General features: G+C 46.0%; 1 protein-coding gene across 2 annotated transcripts in view; it reads left to right on the plus strand.

Moving 5' to 3' along the window:
* The window catches only part of LOC144510808 (sodium/mannose cotransporter SLC5A10-like), a 163,950-nt gene that overhangs the window by 53,549 nt on the left and 93,126 nt on the right, over nucleotides 1–17,275 (plus strand). For both annotated transcript variants that reach the window (XM_078240720.1, XM_078240721.1), the window contains exon 6: nucleotides 12,505–12,585. In XM_078240720.1, the coding sequence (XP_078096846.1) occupies nucleotides 12,505–12,585 (81 nt within the window). The remainder of the gene's footprint in view (nucleotides 1–12,504; nucleotides 12,586–17,275) is intronic.

Below are 17,275 nucleotides of genomic sequence, written 5' to 3' on the forward strand. Positions count from 1 at the left end.
GCCTTGCTGAACTCCGGACACAGGCTACCTCCCTGTACTGAAGATAAGCATGCAGGTCCAGCAGGCAGTAAAGAAGGCAAATGGTATATTGGCCTTCATGGCGAGAGGATTCGAGTACAAGAGCAGGGATGTCTTGATACAATTATAAAGGGCCTTGGTGAGGCCACACCTGGAATGCAGTGTGCAGTTTTGGTCTCCTTAACTGAGGAAGAATGTTCTTGCTACAGAGGGAGTGCAGCAAAGGTTTACCAGACTAATTCCTGGGATGATGGGACTGACGTATGAGGCGAGTTTGAGTCAGTTAGGATTATATAAGCTGGGGTTTGGAAGAATGAGGAGGGGAATCTGATAGAAACCAATAAAATTCTAACAGGACTAGGCAGGGTAGATGTAGGAAGGATTCTCCCAATGCCGGGGGAGTCCAGAACCAGAGGTTACAGGCTGAGGATACAGGGTAGACCATTTAGGACTGAGATGAGGAGAAATTCTTCACCCAGAGAGTGATAAGCCTGTGGAATTCATTACCACAGAAAGTAGTTGAGGCCAAAACAATGTTTGTTTTCAAGAAGGAATTAGATATAGCTCTTGGTGCTAAAGGGATCAAAGGATATTGGGAGAAAGCAGAAACAGGTTACTGAGTTGGATGATCAGCCATGATAATAATGAATGGGGTGGAGCAGGCTTGAAGGGATGAATGTTTCTATGTTTCTATTTTCATAAAATCTTTATTTATTATGGGCGGCACGGTGGCACAATGGTTAGCACTGCAGCCTCACAGCGCCAGGGAGCCGGGTTCGATTCTGGCTTGGGTCACTTTCTATGCAGTCTGCACATTCTCCCCGTGCCTGTGTGGGTTGCCTCCGGGTGAACAAAGAACAAAGAAAATTACAGCACAGGAACAGGCCCTTCGGCCCTCCAAGCCTGCACCGACCATGCTGCCCAACTTAAATAAAACCCTCTACCCTTCCGGGGACCATATCCCTCTATCCCCATCTTATGGAAGACTTGGAAGTTGGTGTGCATTTTGGTGATAGTGACCACAATTCGGTTACGTTCACCTTAGTGATGGAAAGGGATAGGCATGAACCTCGGGCCAGTGGTTTTAGCTGGGGGAAGGGTAATTATGAGGCTATTAGGAGAGAATTAGGAAACATAGGTTGGACTAGGGGATTACAGGGACTGGGAACGTCCGACATGTGGAGTTTTTTCAAGGAGCAGCTACTGCGAGTCTGTGATAGGTATGTCCCTGTCAGGCAAGGAGGAATTGGTAGGGCTAGGGAACCGTGGTGCACCAAAAAAGTTTCTTTGTTGGTTAAAAAGAAAAAGGAGGCTTATGTTCGGATGAGACGTGAGCACTCGGGTAGTGCACTAGAAAGCTTTAGATTGGCTAAGAGGGAGTTGAAGAGCGAGCTTAGAAGGGCTAAAAGGGGACATGAGAAGACTTTGGCGGATAGGGTTAAAGAGAATCCTAAGGCGTTCTATAGGTATGTCAAGAACAGAAGGTTGGTTAGGGCAAGTTTAGGGCCAGTTATAGATGGCAGAGGGAAGTTATGTGTGGAACCGGAGGAGATTGGTGAAGCATTGAACCAATATTTCTCTTCGGTGTTCACGCAAGGGGACATGAATATAGCTGAGGAGGACACTGGGTTGCAAGGGAGTAGAATAGACAGTATTACAGTTGATAAGGAGGATGTGCAGGATATTCTGGAGGGTCTGAAAATAGATAAATCCCCTGGTCCGGATGGGATTTATCCAAGGATTCTCTGGGAGGCAAGAGAAGTGATTGCAGAGCCTCTGGCTCTGATCTTCAGGTCGTCGTTGGCCTCTGGTATAGTACCAGAAGATTGGAGGTTAGCGAATGTTGTCCCATTGTTTAAGAAGGGGAACAGAGACTTCCCCGGGAATTATAGACCGGTGAGTCTCACTTCTGTTGTCGGCAAGATGTTGGAAAAAATTATAAGGGATAGGATTTATAGTTATTTGGAGAGTAATGAATTGATAGGTGATAGTCAGCATGGTTTTGTGGCAGGTAGGTCGTGCCTTACTAACCTTATTGAGTTTTTTGAGAAAGTGACCAAGGAGGTGGATGGGGGCAAGGCAGTGGACGTGGTATATATGGATTTTAGTAAGGCGTTTGATAAGGTTCACCATGGTAGGCTTCTGCAGAAAATGCAGATGTATGGGATTGGGGGTGATCTAGGAAATTGGATCAGGAATTGGCTAGCGGATAGGAAACAGAGGGTGGTGGTTGATAGTAAATATTCATCATGGAGTGCGGTTACAAGTGGTGTACCTCAGGGATCTGTTTTGGGGCCACTGCTGTTTGTAATATTTATTAATGATCTGGATGAGGGTATAGTTGGGTGGATTAGCAAATTTGCTGATGACACCAAAGTCGGTGGTGTGGTAGACAGTGAGGAAGGGTGTCGTAGTTTGCAGGAAGACTTAGACAGGTTGCAAAGTTGGGCCGAGAGGTGGCGGATGGAGTTTAATGCGGAGAAGTGTGAGGTAATTCACTTTGGTAGGAATAACAGATGTGTTGAGTATAGGGCTAACGGGAGGACTTTGAATAGTGTGGAGGAGCAGAGGGATCTAGGTGTATGTGTGCATAGATCCCTGAAAGTTGGGAATCAAGTAGATAAGGTTGTTAAGAAGGCATATGGTGTCTTGGCGTTTATTGGTAGGGGGATTGAATTTAGGAGTCGTAGCGTTATGTTGCAACTGTACACAACTCTGGTGCGGCCGCACTTGGAGTACTGTGTGCAGTTCTGGTCCCCACATTACAGGAAGGATGTGGAGGCTTTGGAGAGGGTGCAGAGGAGGTTTACCAGGATGTTGCCTGGTATGGAGGGGAGATCCTATGAGGAGAGGCTGAGGGATTTGGGATTGTTTTCGCTGGAAAGGCGGCGGCTAAGAGGGGATCTTATTGAAACATATAAGATGATTAGAGGTTTAGATAGGGTGGATAGTGATAGCCTTTTTCCTCTGATGGAGAAATCCAGCACGAGGGGGCATGGCTTTAAATTGAGGGGGGGTAGTTATAGAACCGATGTCAGGGGTAGGTTCTTTACCCAGAGGGTGGTGAGGGATTGGAATGCCCTGCCAGCATCAGTAGTAAATGCGCCTAGTTTGGGGGCGTTTAAGAGATCCGTAGATAGGTTCATGGACGAAAAGAAATTGGTTTAGGTTGGAGGGTCACAGTTTTTTTTTAACTGGTCGGTGCAACATCGTGGGCCGAAGGGCCTGTTCTGCGCTGTAATGTTCTATGTTCTATGTTCTATGTTCTATTCATGTACTTGTCAAGATGCCTCTTAAAAGTCACTACCGTATCCGCTTCCACTACCTCCCCCAGCAACGAGTTCCAGGCACCCACTACTCTCCGTGTAAAAGATCTGCCTCGTACATCTCCTTTAAACCTTGCCCCTCACACCTTAAACCTATGCCCCCTAGTAATTGACTCTTCCACCCTGGGAAAAAGCTTCTGACTATCCACTCTGTCCATGCCTCTCATAATCTTGTAGACTTCTATCAGGTCACCCCTCAATCTCCGTCGCTCCAGTGAGAACAAACCAAGTTTCTCCAACCTCTCCTCATAGCGAATGCCTTCCATACCAGGCAACATCCTGGTAAATCTTTTCTGTACCCTCTCCAAAGCCTCCACATCCTTCTGGTACTGTGGCGACGAGAATTGAACACGATATTCCAAGTGCAGCCTAACTAAGGTTCTATAAAGCTGCAACATGACTTGCCAATTTTTAAACTCAATACCCCAGCCGATGAAGGCAAGCATGCCGTATGCCTTCTTGACTACCTTCTCCATCTGCATTGCCACTTTCAGTGACCTGTGTATCTGTACACCCAGATCCCTTTGCCTATCAATATCTTAAGAGTTCTGCCATTTACTGTATATTTCCTATCTGTATTAGACCTTCCAAAATGCATTACCTCACATTTGTCTGGATTAAACTCCATCTGCCATCTCTCCACCCAAGTCTCCAACTGATCTATATCCTGCTGTATCCTCTGATGGTCCTCATCGCTATCCACAAATCCACCAACCTTTGTGTCGTCCGCAAACTTACTAATCAATCCAGTTACATTTTCCTCCAAATCATTTATATATATTACAAACAGCAAAGGTCCCAGCACTGATCCCTGAGGAATGCCACTTGTCACAGCCCTCTATTCAGAAATGCACCCTTCCACTGCTACCCTCTGTCTTCTTTGACCGAGCCAGTTTTGTATCCACCTTGCCAGCTCACCTTGATCCCATGCGACTTCACCTTCTGCACGAGTCTGCCATGAGGGACCTTGTCAAGGGCCTTACTGAAGTCCCTGTAGACAACATCCACTGCCCTACCCTCATCAATCATCTTCGTCACTTCCTCGAAAAACTCGATCAAGCTCGTGAGACATGACCTCCCCTTCACAAAACCATGTTGCCTCTCACTAATATGTCCACTTATTTCCAAGTGGGAATAAATCCTGTCTCACAGAATCCTCTCCAATAATTTCTCTACCACTGATGTAAGGCTCACCAGCCTGTAATTACCTGGATTATTCTTGCTACCCTTCTTAAACAAAGGAACAACATTGGCTATTCTCCAATCCTCTGGGACCTCCCCTATGGCCAGTGAGGATACAAAGATTTCTCTCAAGGCCCCAGCAATTTCCTCCCTTGCCTCTCTCAGTATTTTGGGGTATATCCCATCAGGCCCTGGGGACTTGTCTATCTTAATGTTTCTCAAGAACCCCAATACCTCCTCCTTTTTGATCTCAACATGGCTCAAACTATCTACACATCCTTTCCCAGACTCATCATCCATCAAGTCCTTCTCTTTGGTGAATACTGACGCAAAGTACTCATTTAATACCTCACCCATTTCCTCAGCCTCCACGCATAGATTCCCTCCCTTGTCCTTGAGTGTGCCAACCCTCTCCCTGGCTACCCTCTTGCTCTCTATATATGTATAAAAAGCCTTGGGATTTTCCTTAATCCTGCTGGCCAATGCTTTTTCATGACACCTTTTAACCCTTCTTACTCCTTGCTTAAGTTTCTTTCTACTTTCCTTGTATTCCACACATGCTTCGTGTGTTCCCGTGGTGTTAATGTAAGCCTACTTGTGACACTAATAAATAAACTTTAAGCTAAACTTTATTTATAGCATATCCTTGGGAATGCAGCCATCTTCCATCCTGTGCAAATGCCCAAGCCAGCTTGATTAGTGCTACCTTGCTTGGCACGTTTGCTATAGAAAGGACTACCTCATTGGCGTCTTTGTGTTTCTATCTGATGCCAAGGATGCTTTGTACACACTGGAGATGGAAGTTATTGAGCCTTTTTTCTTGGTAGGTGTAAGTTGTCCAGGCTTCGCTGATTACAGAAGTATGCTTACTAATGTCTTGTACAACTTCTTGTTGAAGTTGTATAAGACAGTAAGGCCAAACTTGGAACACTGTGTACAGTTCGGGTCACCCTATTATAGAAAGGATATTATTAAACTTGAAAGAGTGCAGAAAAGATTGACTAGGATGCTACTGGGACTTGATGGTTTGAGTTATAAGGAGAGGCTGATAGACTGGAACTTTTTTCTCTGGAGCGTAGGAGGCTTAGGGGTGATCTTATAGAGGTCTATTAAATAATGAGGGGCATAGATCAGCTAGATAGGCAACACCTTGGATGACTCGGGATATTGAGGCCCTGATCAAGCAGAAGAAGGAGACACATGACATGCATAGGCAGCTGGCATCAAGTGAATCAGCATGCTTGGTTTCATTGGTCATTGAATACAGGAGTTGGGATGTCTTGTTGAAGTTGTACAAGACATTGGTAAGGTCACACTTGGAATACTGTGTACAGTTCTGGTCACCCTATTATAGAAAGGATATTATTGAGCTAGAAAGAGTGCAGAAGAGATTTACTAGGATGCTATCGGGACTTGATGGTTTAAGTTATCAGGAGAAGCTAGATAGACTGAGATTCTTTTCTCTGGAGCGTAGAAGGCTGAGGGGTGATCTGATAGAGGTCTATAAAATAATGAGGGGCATAGATCAGCTAGATATTCAACATCTGTTCCCAAAAATAGGGGAGTCTAAAACTAGAGGGCATAGGTTTAAGGTGAGAGGGGAGAGTTACCAAAGTGTCCAGAGGGGCAATGTTTTACACAGAGGGTGGTGAGTGTCTGGAACAAGCTGCCAGAGGTAGTAGTAGAGGCAGATACAATTTTGTCTTTTAAAAAGCATTTAGACAGTTACATGGGTAAGATAGGTATAGAGGGACATGGGCCAAATGCAGGCAATTGGGACTAGCTTAGGGATTTAAAAAAAGGGCGGCATGGACAAGTTGGGCCGAAGAGCCTGTTTCCATGCTGTAAACCTCTATGACTCTATGACTCTATTTTTTCCCAAAGGTAGGGGAATCTAAAACTAGAGGGCATAGGTTTAAGGTAAGAGATAGTCGTAGAGGCGGGTACAGTTGGCATGTTAAATGGGTAAGGTGGATATAGAGGGATATGGGCCAAATGCAGGTAATTGTGATTAGTTTAAAGTAAAGTTTATTTATTTGTCAGCTTACATTAACAGTGCAATGAAGTTACTGTGAAAATCCCCTTGTCGCCACACTCCGGCACCTCTTCAGGTACACCATGGCCAATACACCTAACCAGCATGTCTTTTGGATTGTGAGAAGAAGCTGGAGCACCCAGAAGAAACCCACGCAGACACGGGGAGAACGTGCAAACCTCACACAGACAGTGACCCAAGCAGGAATTGAACCCGGGTCCTGGGGGTTGTGAGGCAGCAGTGCTAATCACTGTGCCACCAAAAAAAGGGCAGCATGGACAAGTTGGGCTGAAGGACCTTTTTCCGCGCTGTAAACCTCTATGACTCTATGCTGAGGATTCAGGCCTTGTAGATAAGCTCCTTAGTCCCACAGGTCTGTTTGTTGTTTTTCCATGGCCAATTAGTTATTCAGCCACAGTTGGTGCTGCCTTTCCAATGCATGTACTGAGCTCTTCATTATAAATGGATTTGCCTGTCACCATAGATCCAAGGAGATAGTGACTGCTTCCAGTGATGTGTTGTTGATTATGATCACAGGTGGAGAAAGATCGTGTCGCATAAATACAGTTTTCTTGACATTGATGATGAGGGATAAAGTGACACAGGTGTGACTACTTTTATCAACTCAACCCCCCACACATTCCTCACGCCCCAAGCTATGCCACCTCAAGGCACACATCTACCCACGCCCCATGGTCTCTAATACCCACCAAGCCAACCAATGTCTCTCCACCTACTCCCATCCAACCATGGCTCTCATACTCTTCCTGTCCCCATGGTCCGTATAGCCGCTATGCCAACTTAGTGCCAGCTCATGCCCCCCACCTATCCACCACACTTTGACATTATACCCACTATGCCAGCTCACCTATTATTTATGACAGTTCTTTAATAGCTTGGCATTTCTTTGACAGCTTGACAATCCTTTGATAATTCTTTGATGGCAGTTCTTTGACAGTTTGACAGCTCATTGACAGTTCTTTGATAGCTTGACAATTCCTTCACCGTCTTTTGATAACTTGTCAGTTCTTCAATTTAGCAAAAGTTCCTTGAGAGTTTGAAAGTTCTTTTGCAATTCTTTGACAGCTTGACAGTTCCAATAAGTTTATGTTTGTTTACATAATCAACGATCATGTTTACTTTTAACAATCCCAAATGCTGCCTTGGACCAGATCCAAAGGGGTACCTTACCTCATCGAGAGTACCCAAACAAATTCACCAGTTCAGACCTCCTTTTACCTCCTATCCTCTGCACAATCTGGGTTTCACACTCCTGGCCGACTAAACCCCACTTCAGCAAAGTCAACTCATGATTTAAATGTCCAGCTGCTTCCCTGAACTGCGCATGCATGAACCCCAGCCCAAATCCCCACCCACCTCCCCGAAAATGGAACATGCCCTGTTTGGGTGCAGGAGTTAGAATTTCCACCATGATGGACAGGCTTGTGGTGAAATCCTAGGCCTTGCTTTCAATTCCCAGTTTTATTAATTGTGTTTAAATTCCATCAACCACCACAGTGGGATTTGCAGCCATGTCCCAGAGCATTAACCTGGATTACAAGTCTGGTGACATTACACCACCAACTCTCCAATTTTATTGGTTGTGAAGTGCTTTGGGATGTCCTGAAATCATGGATGGTGCTAGAAAAATGCTGATCTTCTGTTCCTTCTTCCAGCCTGCGATATTCAAAGCTGGTTTCACTGTGATTAGCACGAAGAAAGATTTAAGAGGGACACATAAAGTTTAAGTTTATTTCTTAGTGTCACAAGTAGGTTTACATTAACACGGCAATGAAGTTACTGGGTGGAATTTTCCCATCCAGCCTGCCATGGGAATCATAGCGAGTGGGGGCTGACCATGCAAAGGTCCATTGACCTCGGGCGGGATTTTCCAGTACTGAGCGTAGCCGGAATATCCCGCCCATTGTGTAAATCCGCTAGTCGCCACACTCCGGTGCCTGTTCGGGTACACTGAGGGAGAATTTAGCATGGCCAATGCGCCCTCATCAACGCGTCTTTCAGACTGTGGGAGGAAACCAGAGCAGCCGGAGGAAACCCACACAGACACAGGGGGAGCGTGCAGACTCCGCACAGACAGTGACTCAAGGGGGCGGAATCGAACCTGGGGTCCCTGGCTCCGTGAGGCAACAGTGCTAACCACTGTGTCATCGTGCAGCCCGTTCTGATCAATTAGGACAGGCTGTTGTAAGAATGTATTGTGGGCGGAGGAAGCCCAATCTGTGCAGATCTTTGTCAGCAAACGCTGACACATTGATCGGAATTCGAGCAATGTTGACACTTGGTGTGTTAGCGAACAGTTGAGAAGATTGCCGCTGAGAGATCCTTTGGATTAGCACATGGCCCATCCCTCCCTGCAATCTGTAGCCAACACCGACCCAGAGCGGCCAAATACAGACTGGGTGATCGCTTTGCTGAGCACCTTCGGTCTGTGCACAATCGGGACCCTGACCTTCTGGTTGCTTGCTATTTTAACACATGATCCTGCTCCCATGCCCACATGCCTGTCCTTGGCCTGCTGTAATGTTCCAGTGAAGCTCTCTTGGTTCCAACCCAGACTGACTCTGACAATCGCCTCTCACTGATCTTAAGGGCCGAATGGTTGATTGAATTGAGCGATTAAGTTATGACGTTGTAAGATAAAACTGCAGCCGAGCAAAGACCACGGGATGTCTGATCGAAGCAGTAGAAAATGCTCGTTGGTGTAGTGCTTTTCTAACATTAGGAATAAGGCACCTTGTCTTTGCACAGTCGAGGGAGTTTTATTCTGCGGCTGCCTATCTCAGACATGGGAGTGCTTAGTGCTAACATTGGCTGTCATGGGAGGTGCTCTGTTTTCTAACATTGCTTGTTTAGGTCGGTGCAAACATTTGCCGCTAAGTTAGTTATCCAATGAATGCTAGGCTAAACTTGATAACCTTTCACACAAACCGGCAGAAGCATGCTCCTGTTCTGATTTTCTCTCTCAAAAAGAGGCGCTTTCCTTTTGCTGACGCTAAGCAGTTTGTTGCTCCCTCCCTGTTAGTCAGGACTTACTTATTCTGTTCGTCAGAGATGTTGGATGTATATTTGCAGAGTTTAACAAAGAAGGCGGCAGGGCTGTGGTTAAAGAGAGCACAGGGGAGGGTGGATTAATAGGATAGGTCTTTCAAAGAGCCCGCACAACAGCGCTGAATGGTCTCATTCTGTGCTGTATGGTTCTGTGTTAAGCTTGAAAAAAGCTGCTTTCAACTTCAAAGGGCAACATATCCTGAGAACAGGTTGATGTTTCAGTGCTCCGCACTTCCACCATTGATGTATTTTTGGGCTCCACAAGTGCCTGTGTATTATTGTCAGAGGTTGTCATTGCAAGGTTTGACCAGTAGGAGACAGCAGATGGACTCCCTGGCAAACCATAGAATCCCTCCAGTGCAGAAAGAGGCCATTCAGCCTATTGAGTCTGCACCTATTCTCTGAAGGGGCATTCCTCCATCCTACACGTTTGTCATGGCTAATCCACCTAACCTACACATCTTTGGACACTAAAGGGCAATTTAGCTTGGTCAGTCCACCCAACCTGCACATCTTTGGACTCTGAGGGGCAATTTTAGCACGGCCAATCCACCTAATCTGCACACCTTTGGAGTGTGAGAGGAAACCGGTGCACCCAGAGGAAACGCATGCAGACACATGGGGAACATGCAAACTCTACATAGACAGTCACCCAAGGCTGGAATTGAACCCGGGTCTTAGAGTCATAGAGGTTTACAGCATGGAAACAGGCTCTTCGGCCCAACTTGTCCATGCCGCCCTTTTTTTTTAAACCCCTAAGCTAATCCCAATTGCCCGCATTTGGCCCATATCCCTCTATACCCATCGTACCCATGTAACTGTCTAAATGCTTTTTAAAAGATAAAATTGTACCCGCCTCTACTACTACCCCTGGCAGCTTGTTCCAGACACTCACCACCCTCTGTGTGAAAAAATTGCCCCTCTGGACACTTTTGTAACTCTCCCCTCTCACCTTAAAGCTATGCCCTCTAGTTTTAGACTCCCCTACCTTTGGGAAAAGATATTGACTATCTACCTTGTCTATGCCCCTCATTATTTTATAGACCTCTATAAGGTCACCCCTCAGCCTCCTACGCTCCAGAGAAAAAATGTCCCAGTCTATTCAGCCTCTCCTTATAACTCAATCCATCAAGTCCCGGTAGCATCCTAGTAAATCTTTTCTGCACTCTTTCTAGTTTAATAATATCCTTTCTATAATAGGGTGACCAGAATTGTACACAGTGTTCTAAGTGTGGCCTTACCAATGTCTTGTACAACATTAACAAGACGTCCTAACTCCTGTATTCAATGTTCTGACCGATGAAACCAAGCATGTCGAATGCCTTCTTCACCACTCTGTCCACCTGTGACTCCACTTTCATGTACCCCTAGATCTCTTTGTTCTGTAACTCTCCCCAATACCCTACCATTAACTGAGTAAGTCCTGCCCTGGTTCAATCTACCAAAATGCATCACCTCGCATTTGTCTAAATTAAACTCCATCTGCCATTCGTCAGCCCACTGGCCCAATTGACCAAGATCCCGCTGCAATTGGAGATAACTTTCTTCACTGTCCACTATGTCACCAATCTTGGTGTCATCTGCAAACTTACTAACCATGCCCCCAGGGTCCCTAGCATTCTGAGACAGCAGTGCTAACCACTGTGCCACCACGCTGCCCATTTCCAAACACCCATGTGTTCCAGTTTAGTAATAGAACATAGAAAACATAGAAACCCTACAGTGCAGAAGGAGGCCATTCGGCCCATCGAGTCTGCACCGACCACAATCCCACCCAGGCCCTACCCCCACATATTTTACCCGCTAATCCCTCTAACCTACACATCCCAGGACTCTAAGGGGCAATTTTTAACCTGGCCAATCAACCTATCCCGCACATCTTTGGACTGTGGGAGGAAACCGGAGCACCCGGAGGAAACCCACGCAGACACAAGGAGAATGTGCAAACTCCACACAGACAATGACCCGAGCCGGGAATCGAACTCAGGACCCTGGAGCTGTGAAGCAGCAGTGCTAACCACTGTGCTACCGTGCCCTGTGCTACAATTGCATTGTCAATATCAGAGATAGTAAATACAGTTCATTTTTTTCATTCGGACTCAAAACATTCTTAAATTCTTCCTCCTTCTAAAAACAGACATGCATTTATATAGCACCTTTCATGTCCTAAGACTTAACTCTAACCCAAGGGGGTTTAACACCAATGAAGCAGTTTGGAAGTGTGTTCAGTGTTGTATTGTAATTAGATACAGATTGCCTACTGCGCAGTTTTTCTTAATTTCATATGAGGACATGTTAATATTGATTTCTTCCCCCTTGTGTAGGTTATATTCATAAATCTAAACTTTGCATCTTAACTTCATGAACCCTCAGTGACGTATTTACCTTACAGATCTCTGGCTTGCAGTACGAAGGAAGCTGTGGCTGGGACTAATCTGCTTGTTTAAGTGGAAGCGAATGGTGTGGGATGATATAAGTGAATGACAGTCAGCACGGCAGCACAGTGGTTATCACTGCTGTCTCACAGCTCTAGGGACCTGGATTTGATTCCCGACTTGGGTCACTGTCTGTGTGGAGTTTGCACGTTCTCCCCGTGTCTGCATGTCTTTCCTCCAGGTGCTCCGGTTTCCTCCCGCAGTCCAAAGATGTGCGGGTTAGGTGGATTGGCCATGCTAAAATTGCCCCTTAGTGTCCCGGGATGCATAAATTAGAGGGATTAGTGGGGTTAATATGTTGGGTTACAGGGATTGGGCCTTGGTGAGATTTTTATTGGTGCAGACTCAATGGGCCAAATGGCCTCCTTCTGCATTGTAGGGATTCTATGATTCTATGACTGAGATCCTTACATTTCATTCCTTTCTGTTCTGGTTTCAGGAGGCCTGGCTGCAGTTATCTACACTGACACTCTACAAACAGTTGTCATGATTATCGGAACTGTGATACTAACCATTGCAGGTACTACTGCCAAGCTGCTTACGTGACTCATGGTGGAGTGACTGGAAGTCTCGCTGAGCGAAAGTGGGTGGGTGCTGTATATAGGTTGTTCCCCTGAAAACAGCAAATATTACAGACAGGGTCAGGAGACAATTGACACCATTGTATCGCCTCCCTTACAGTGTGTATGTGTGTGTGTATGTGTTTCTATATCCATGCGTGTGTGTGTGTGTATGTGTATGTTTCTATGTCCATGTGTGTATGTATATGTATGTTCCTATGTCTGTGTGTGTGTGCATGTTTCTATGTGTGTGTATGTTCCTATGGCTGTGCATGTGTTTCAATGACTGTGTGTGTGCACGTTTCTATCTCTGTGTGTGTATTTTCCTATGTCTGTGTGTGTGTATGTCCTAATGTCTGCGTATGCAAGTTTCTATGTCTGTGTGTATCTATGTCTGCGCGTGTATGTGTGACTGTGTGAATGCGTGTGTGTTTCTATGTCTCGGGTGTGTATGTTTCTATGTTTGTGTGTGTGTGTACACGCATGTGCATGGCACATGGGGATTGTGCATGAAAATGGTATTGAATTACATCACCTGTGATTTAGTTGAATGGCAAAGCAGGCTTGAGGAGTCAAATGAAGGATGCTGAAGATGAAACCGAGACTGAAAATAAAATGTCGCCTTGCAGAACATTGAACAAAGCTGAAAAGAAGTTGAATTGCATAACCAGCACAGTAGAATATAAGTGAGGTAGTAATCTAACCGTACAGTGCTCTAGTTAGACCTCACTTTTTGCCAAGAAGCAAAAGATCATTCAAACACTGAAGGCAGTGCAGAAAAGAGACACAAGGCTGATCATTCATAGCAGAATTCTGGATTATGAGGAGTCTTAAAGTCATACAGGACAGAAACAGGCCCTTTGGCCCATCATGTCCATGCTGACCATCAAATACCAATCTATACTAATCCCATTTACCAGCACTTGGTCCATAGCCTACCATGCCTTGGCGATTTAAGTGCTCGCCCAGATGCTTCTTAAATGTTGCGAGAGTAACTGCCTCCTTCACCCTCTCAGGTAGCACGTTCCATATTTCCACCCCCTCTGGGTGAAAAGATGTTTCCTCAAATCCTACACCACTTACTTCTCACTTTAACCCTATGGCCTCTGGTCTTAGACGTCTCTGCCATGGGGGAAAAGATTCTCGCGACCTACCCTATCTCTGTCTCTCATAATTTTGTACATCTCTATCAGTTTTCTCCTCAGCTTCCTCTGCTCCAGGGAAAACAATCCCAGCCTATCCAGTCTCTCCGGACGGCTGAAACTTTCCATCCCAGGCAGCATCCTGGTGAATCTCCTCTGCACCCTCTCCTGTGCAATCACATCCTTCTGATAGTGTGGTGATCAGAACTGCACACAATATTCCATCTGTGGCCTCACCAATGTTTTATAAAGCTCTAACAAGATCTCCTTGCTCCTATATTCCATGCCCCAGCTAATGAAGGCAAGCATTCCATATCCCTTCTTCACTACACTATCTACCTGTGTTGCCACAGGAAAGACTAGAGGAATTCGGGTTTTTCAGCAGAGAACGGAGGAATCTGGTTGTCCTTGTACACAAACTACAGAAATTAATATATTGATGCAACACTCGATTGGGAAGACAAATGGGCACGGTCATTTTAATTCTGAGGCAGTTGCAGTTACAGAATGAAGCAGTCTTGCTGGAATTGCACAGGGCATTGGTGAGACCAGACCTGTGTATAGTTTTGGTCACTAGACCTAAGGGAGAATATACTTACCTTAGAAGAGTTGCAACAGAGGTTCACTGGACTGATTCCTGGAATGAGAGGGCTTTCCGATCAGGAGTGATTTTTTAAAAATTCATTTGTGGGACATGGGTCGCCAACATTTGTTGCCCATCCCTAGTTGCCCTTGAGAAGGTGGTGGTGATTGTGTAGAGTGGGTTTGTTATGGAGATTAGAAGAATTAGAGATGATCTTATTGGGCATTTGCTGAGAGAACTAAGTCTAGAACTAAGGATCATAGTCTCGGGATAAGGGGGCCAGCCATATTTATGAGGAGAAATGTCTTCACTCAAAATGACTGTCAACATTTGGAGTGATCAGTGGGTAGAATACACTTGCCGGTAGAGTAGTGGAGGCAATTTGCCAAGGCTGCTCTGACAGAACCTGCCAAACCTGTGACTTCTACCATCGAGAAGAACAAGGGCAAAAGATGCTTGGGGACATCACCACCTGTTCGTTTTCCTCCAAATCACACACCATCCTGACTGGGAATGATATCACCCACCATTCCTTCAGTGTATAAGAACTCCCTCCTTAGCAGTGCCTGTGGGTGTATCTACATCACATGGACTGCAGTAATTCAAGGTTGTGATTCACCTCCACCTTTTCAAGAGCAATTAGGGATGGGCACACCATGCAAACAATGCTCACATCCTGTAAACGAATATTTTTAAAAGTGGAATAGTTTGAGAAACAATCGGATACAATAGAATAGGGTGGCACAATGATTAGCACTGCTGCCTCAGGGATCTGGGTTTGATTCCGGCCTTGGGTGACTGTTTGTGTGGAGTTTGCACATTCTCCCTGTGTCTGCATGGGTTTCCTCCGGGTGCTCTGGTTTCCTCCCACACTCCAAAGATGTGCCGGCTAGGTGGATTGGCTATGCTAAATTGCCCCGTGGTATCCAAATATATGTAGGTTCTGAGGATTATTGGGATAAATATGCGGGGTTACGGGGATAGGGTCTGGGTAAGATGCTCTATCGGAGAGTTGGTGCAGACCTGATGGGCCGAACAGCCTCCTTCTGCACTGTAGGGATTCTATACTGCAAATAACGGGCATAAGCTTCTCTCTGGATGCATGACTAAAGTCTTTCTCACTGATTAAATGATGGCACAGTGGTTAGCACTGCTGCCTCACATCGCCAGGGACCCGGGTTCGATTCCTGGGTTGGGTCACTGTCTGTGTGGAGTTTGCACATTCCTCCCGTGTCTGCCTGGGTTTCCTTCAGGTGCTCCGGTTTCCTCCCGCAGTCTGAAAGATGTGCTGGTTAGGGTGCATTGACCCGAACAGGTGCCAGAGTGTGGCGACTAGGGGAATTTCACAGTAACAGTCATTGCAGTGTTAATGTCAGCCTTACTTGTGACTAATAAATAAACTTTAAAAAAACTTTACTTTAAATATCTCCATTTAAACAAAATAAGAGATAAATCTTCAGAAAGTGGCTGCAGGAGGTTGTAATGGAACAATGCAAACGTTTTCATTTCAGACCCTACAGAAGGTTTATAAGTTGGAGTCCACAAATCCATGGTGACTGGAGTTTGACCCATTTTCGCCAATCACCAGGCTGGATGCTGGCTGGACCGTTCCATAGCATCCCGGCCAAAACAAAAATGAGGCAGATTGTCCATTCAAACCCATTGAAATGCACCAATGTACCATCCTGCCATGGGGTGGCACAGTGGTTAGCACTGCTGCCTCACAACTCCCGGGACCCGGGTTCGATCCCCAGCTTGGGTCACTGTCTGTGTGGAGTTTGCACATTCTCCCCGTGTCTGTGTGGGTTTCCTCCGGGTGCTCCGGTTTCCTCCCACAGTCCAAAAGATGTGCGTGTTAGGTGGATTGGCCTTGCCAAATTGTCCTTTGGGGGACTAGCTAGAATAAATGCTTGGGGTTATGGGGATAGGGCCTGGGTGGGATTGTGATTGGTGCAGACCTGATGGGCCGAATGGCCTCCTTCTGCACTGTAGAATTCTATGATTCAACCAATGGTTTGCCAATGAATGCATCTGAGCCCAGCATTCACAGAAAATGACATGGTCAGAGGATGCCATTGGGAGCACTATGTTCAATGTTGGCTGCCAAACCTCAGGAAAGGTGCAAAAGCATAAAATACGAGATGAACCTAGCAGCGTCTGTGTTTCAAATCTGTTTGACTCTTCTTCAGAGCTCAGGAAAGATACACAGCGGAACACTACCAACTTGTCCGCCATGGAATTAGGGCAGGCGAGGGTCCGACAACGGAAATCTCCGTTGACCTTGGGTGAGAATTTCTGGTCTTGCCCGAGTGAGATCGTAAAATCCTGCCCTCACTGCCTTTTGAAGGAGTACAAGTTCAGATACATCCATGGGGGCTGGAAGAGTTTACTTGTGAGACCAGATTGCATTAACTGGGTTTGAAACCCCTTGACATCCAATGGTGTAACCATCACTGAATCCCCCACCGTCAACATCCTTGGGGTTACTATTGACCAGAAACTCAATTGGACTCGCCACATAAACACAGCAGCTACAAAAGCAGGTCAGAGGCTAGGAATACTGCAGCGAGTAACTCACCTCCTGACTCCCCAAAGCCGACCCACCATCTATAAGGCACAATTCAGGAGTGTGATGGAATATTCTTTACTTGCCTGGATGGGTGCAGCTCCAACAACACTCATGAAGTTTGACACCATCCAGGACAAAGCAGCCTGCTTGATTGACACCACATCCACAAACATCCAGTCCCACCACCACCGACGCTCAGTAGCAGCAGTGTGTACCATCTACAAGATGCATTGCAGAAATTCACCAAAAATCCTTAGACAGCACCTTCCAAACCCACGACCACTTCCATCTAGAAGGACAAGGGCAGCAGATACATGGCAACACCACTATCAGCAAGTTCCCCTCCAAGCCACTCA

Source organism: Mustelus asterias, chromosome 23 (genome assembly GCF_964213995.1).
Source record: "Mustelus asterias chromosome 23, sMusAst1.hap1.1, whole genome shotgun sequence".
In the NCBI taxonomy this organism is placed as follows: domain Eukaryota; kingdom Metazoa; phylum Chordata; class Chondrichthyes; order Carcharhiniformes; family Triakidae; genus Mustelus; species Mustelus asterias.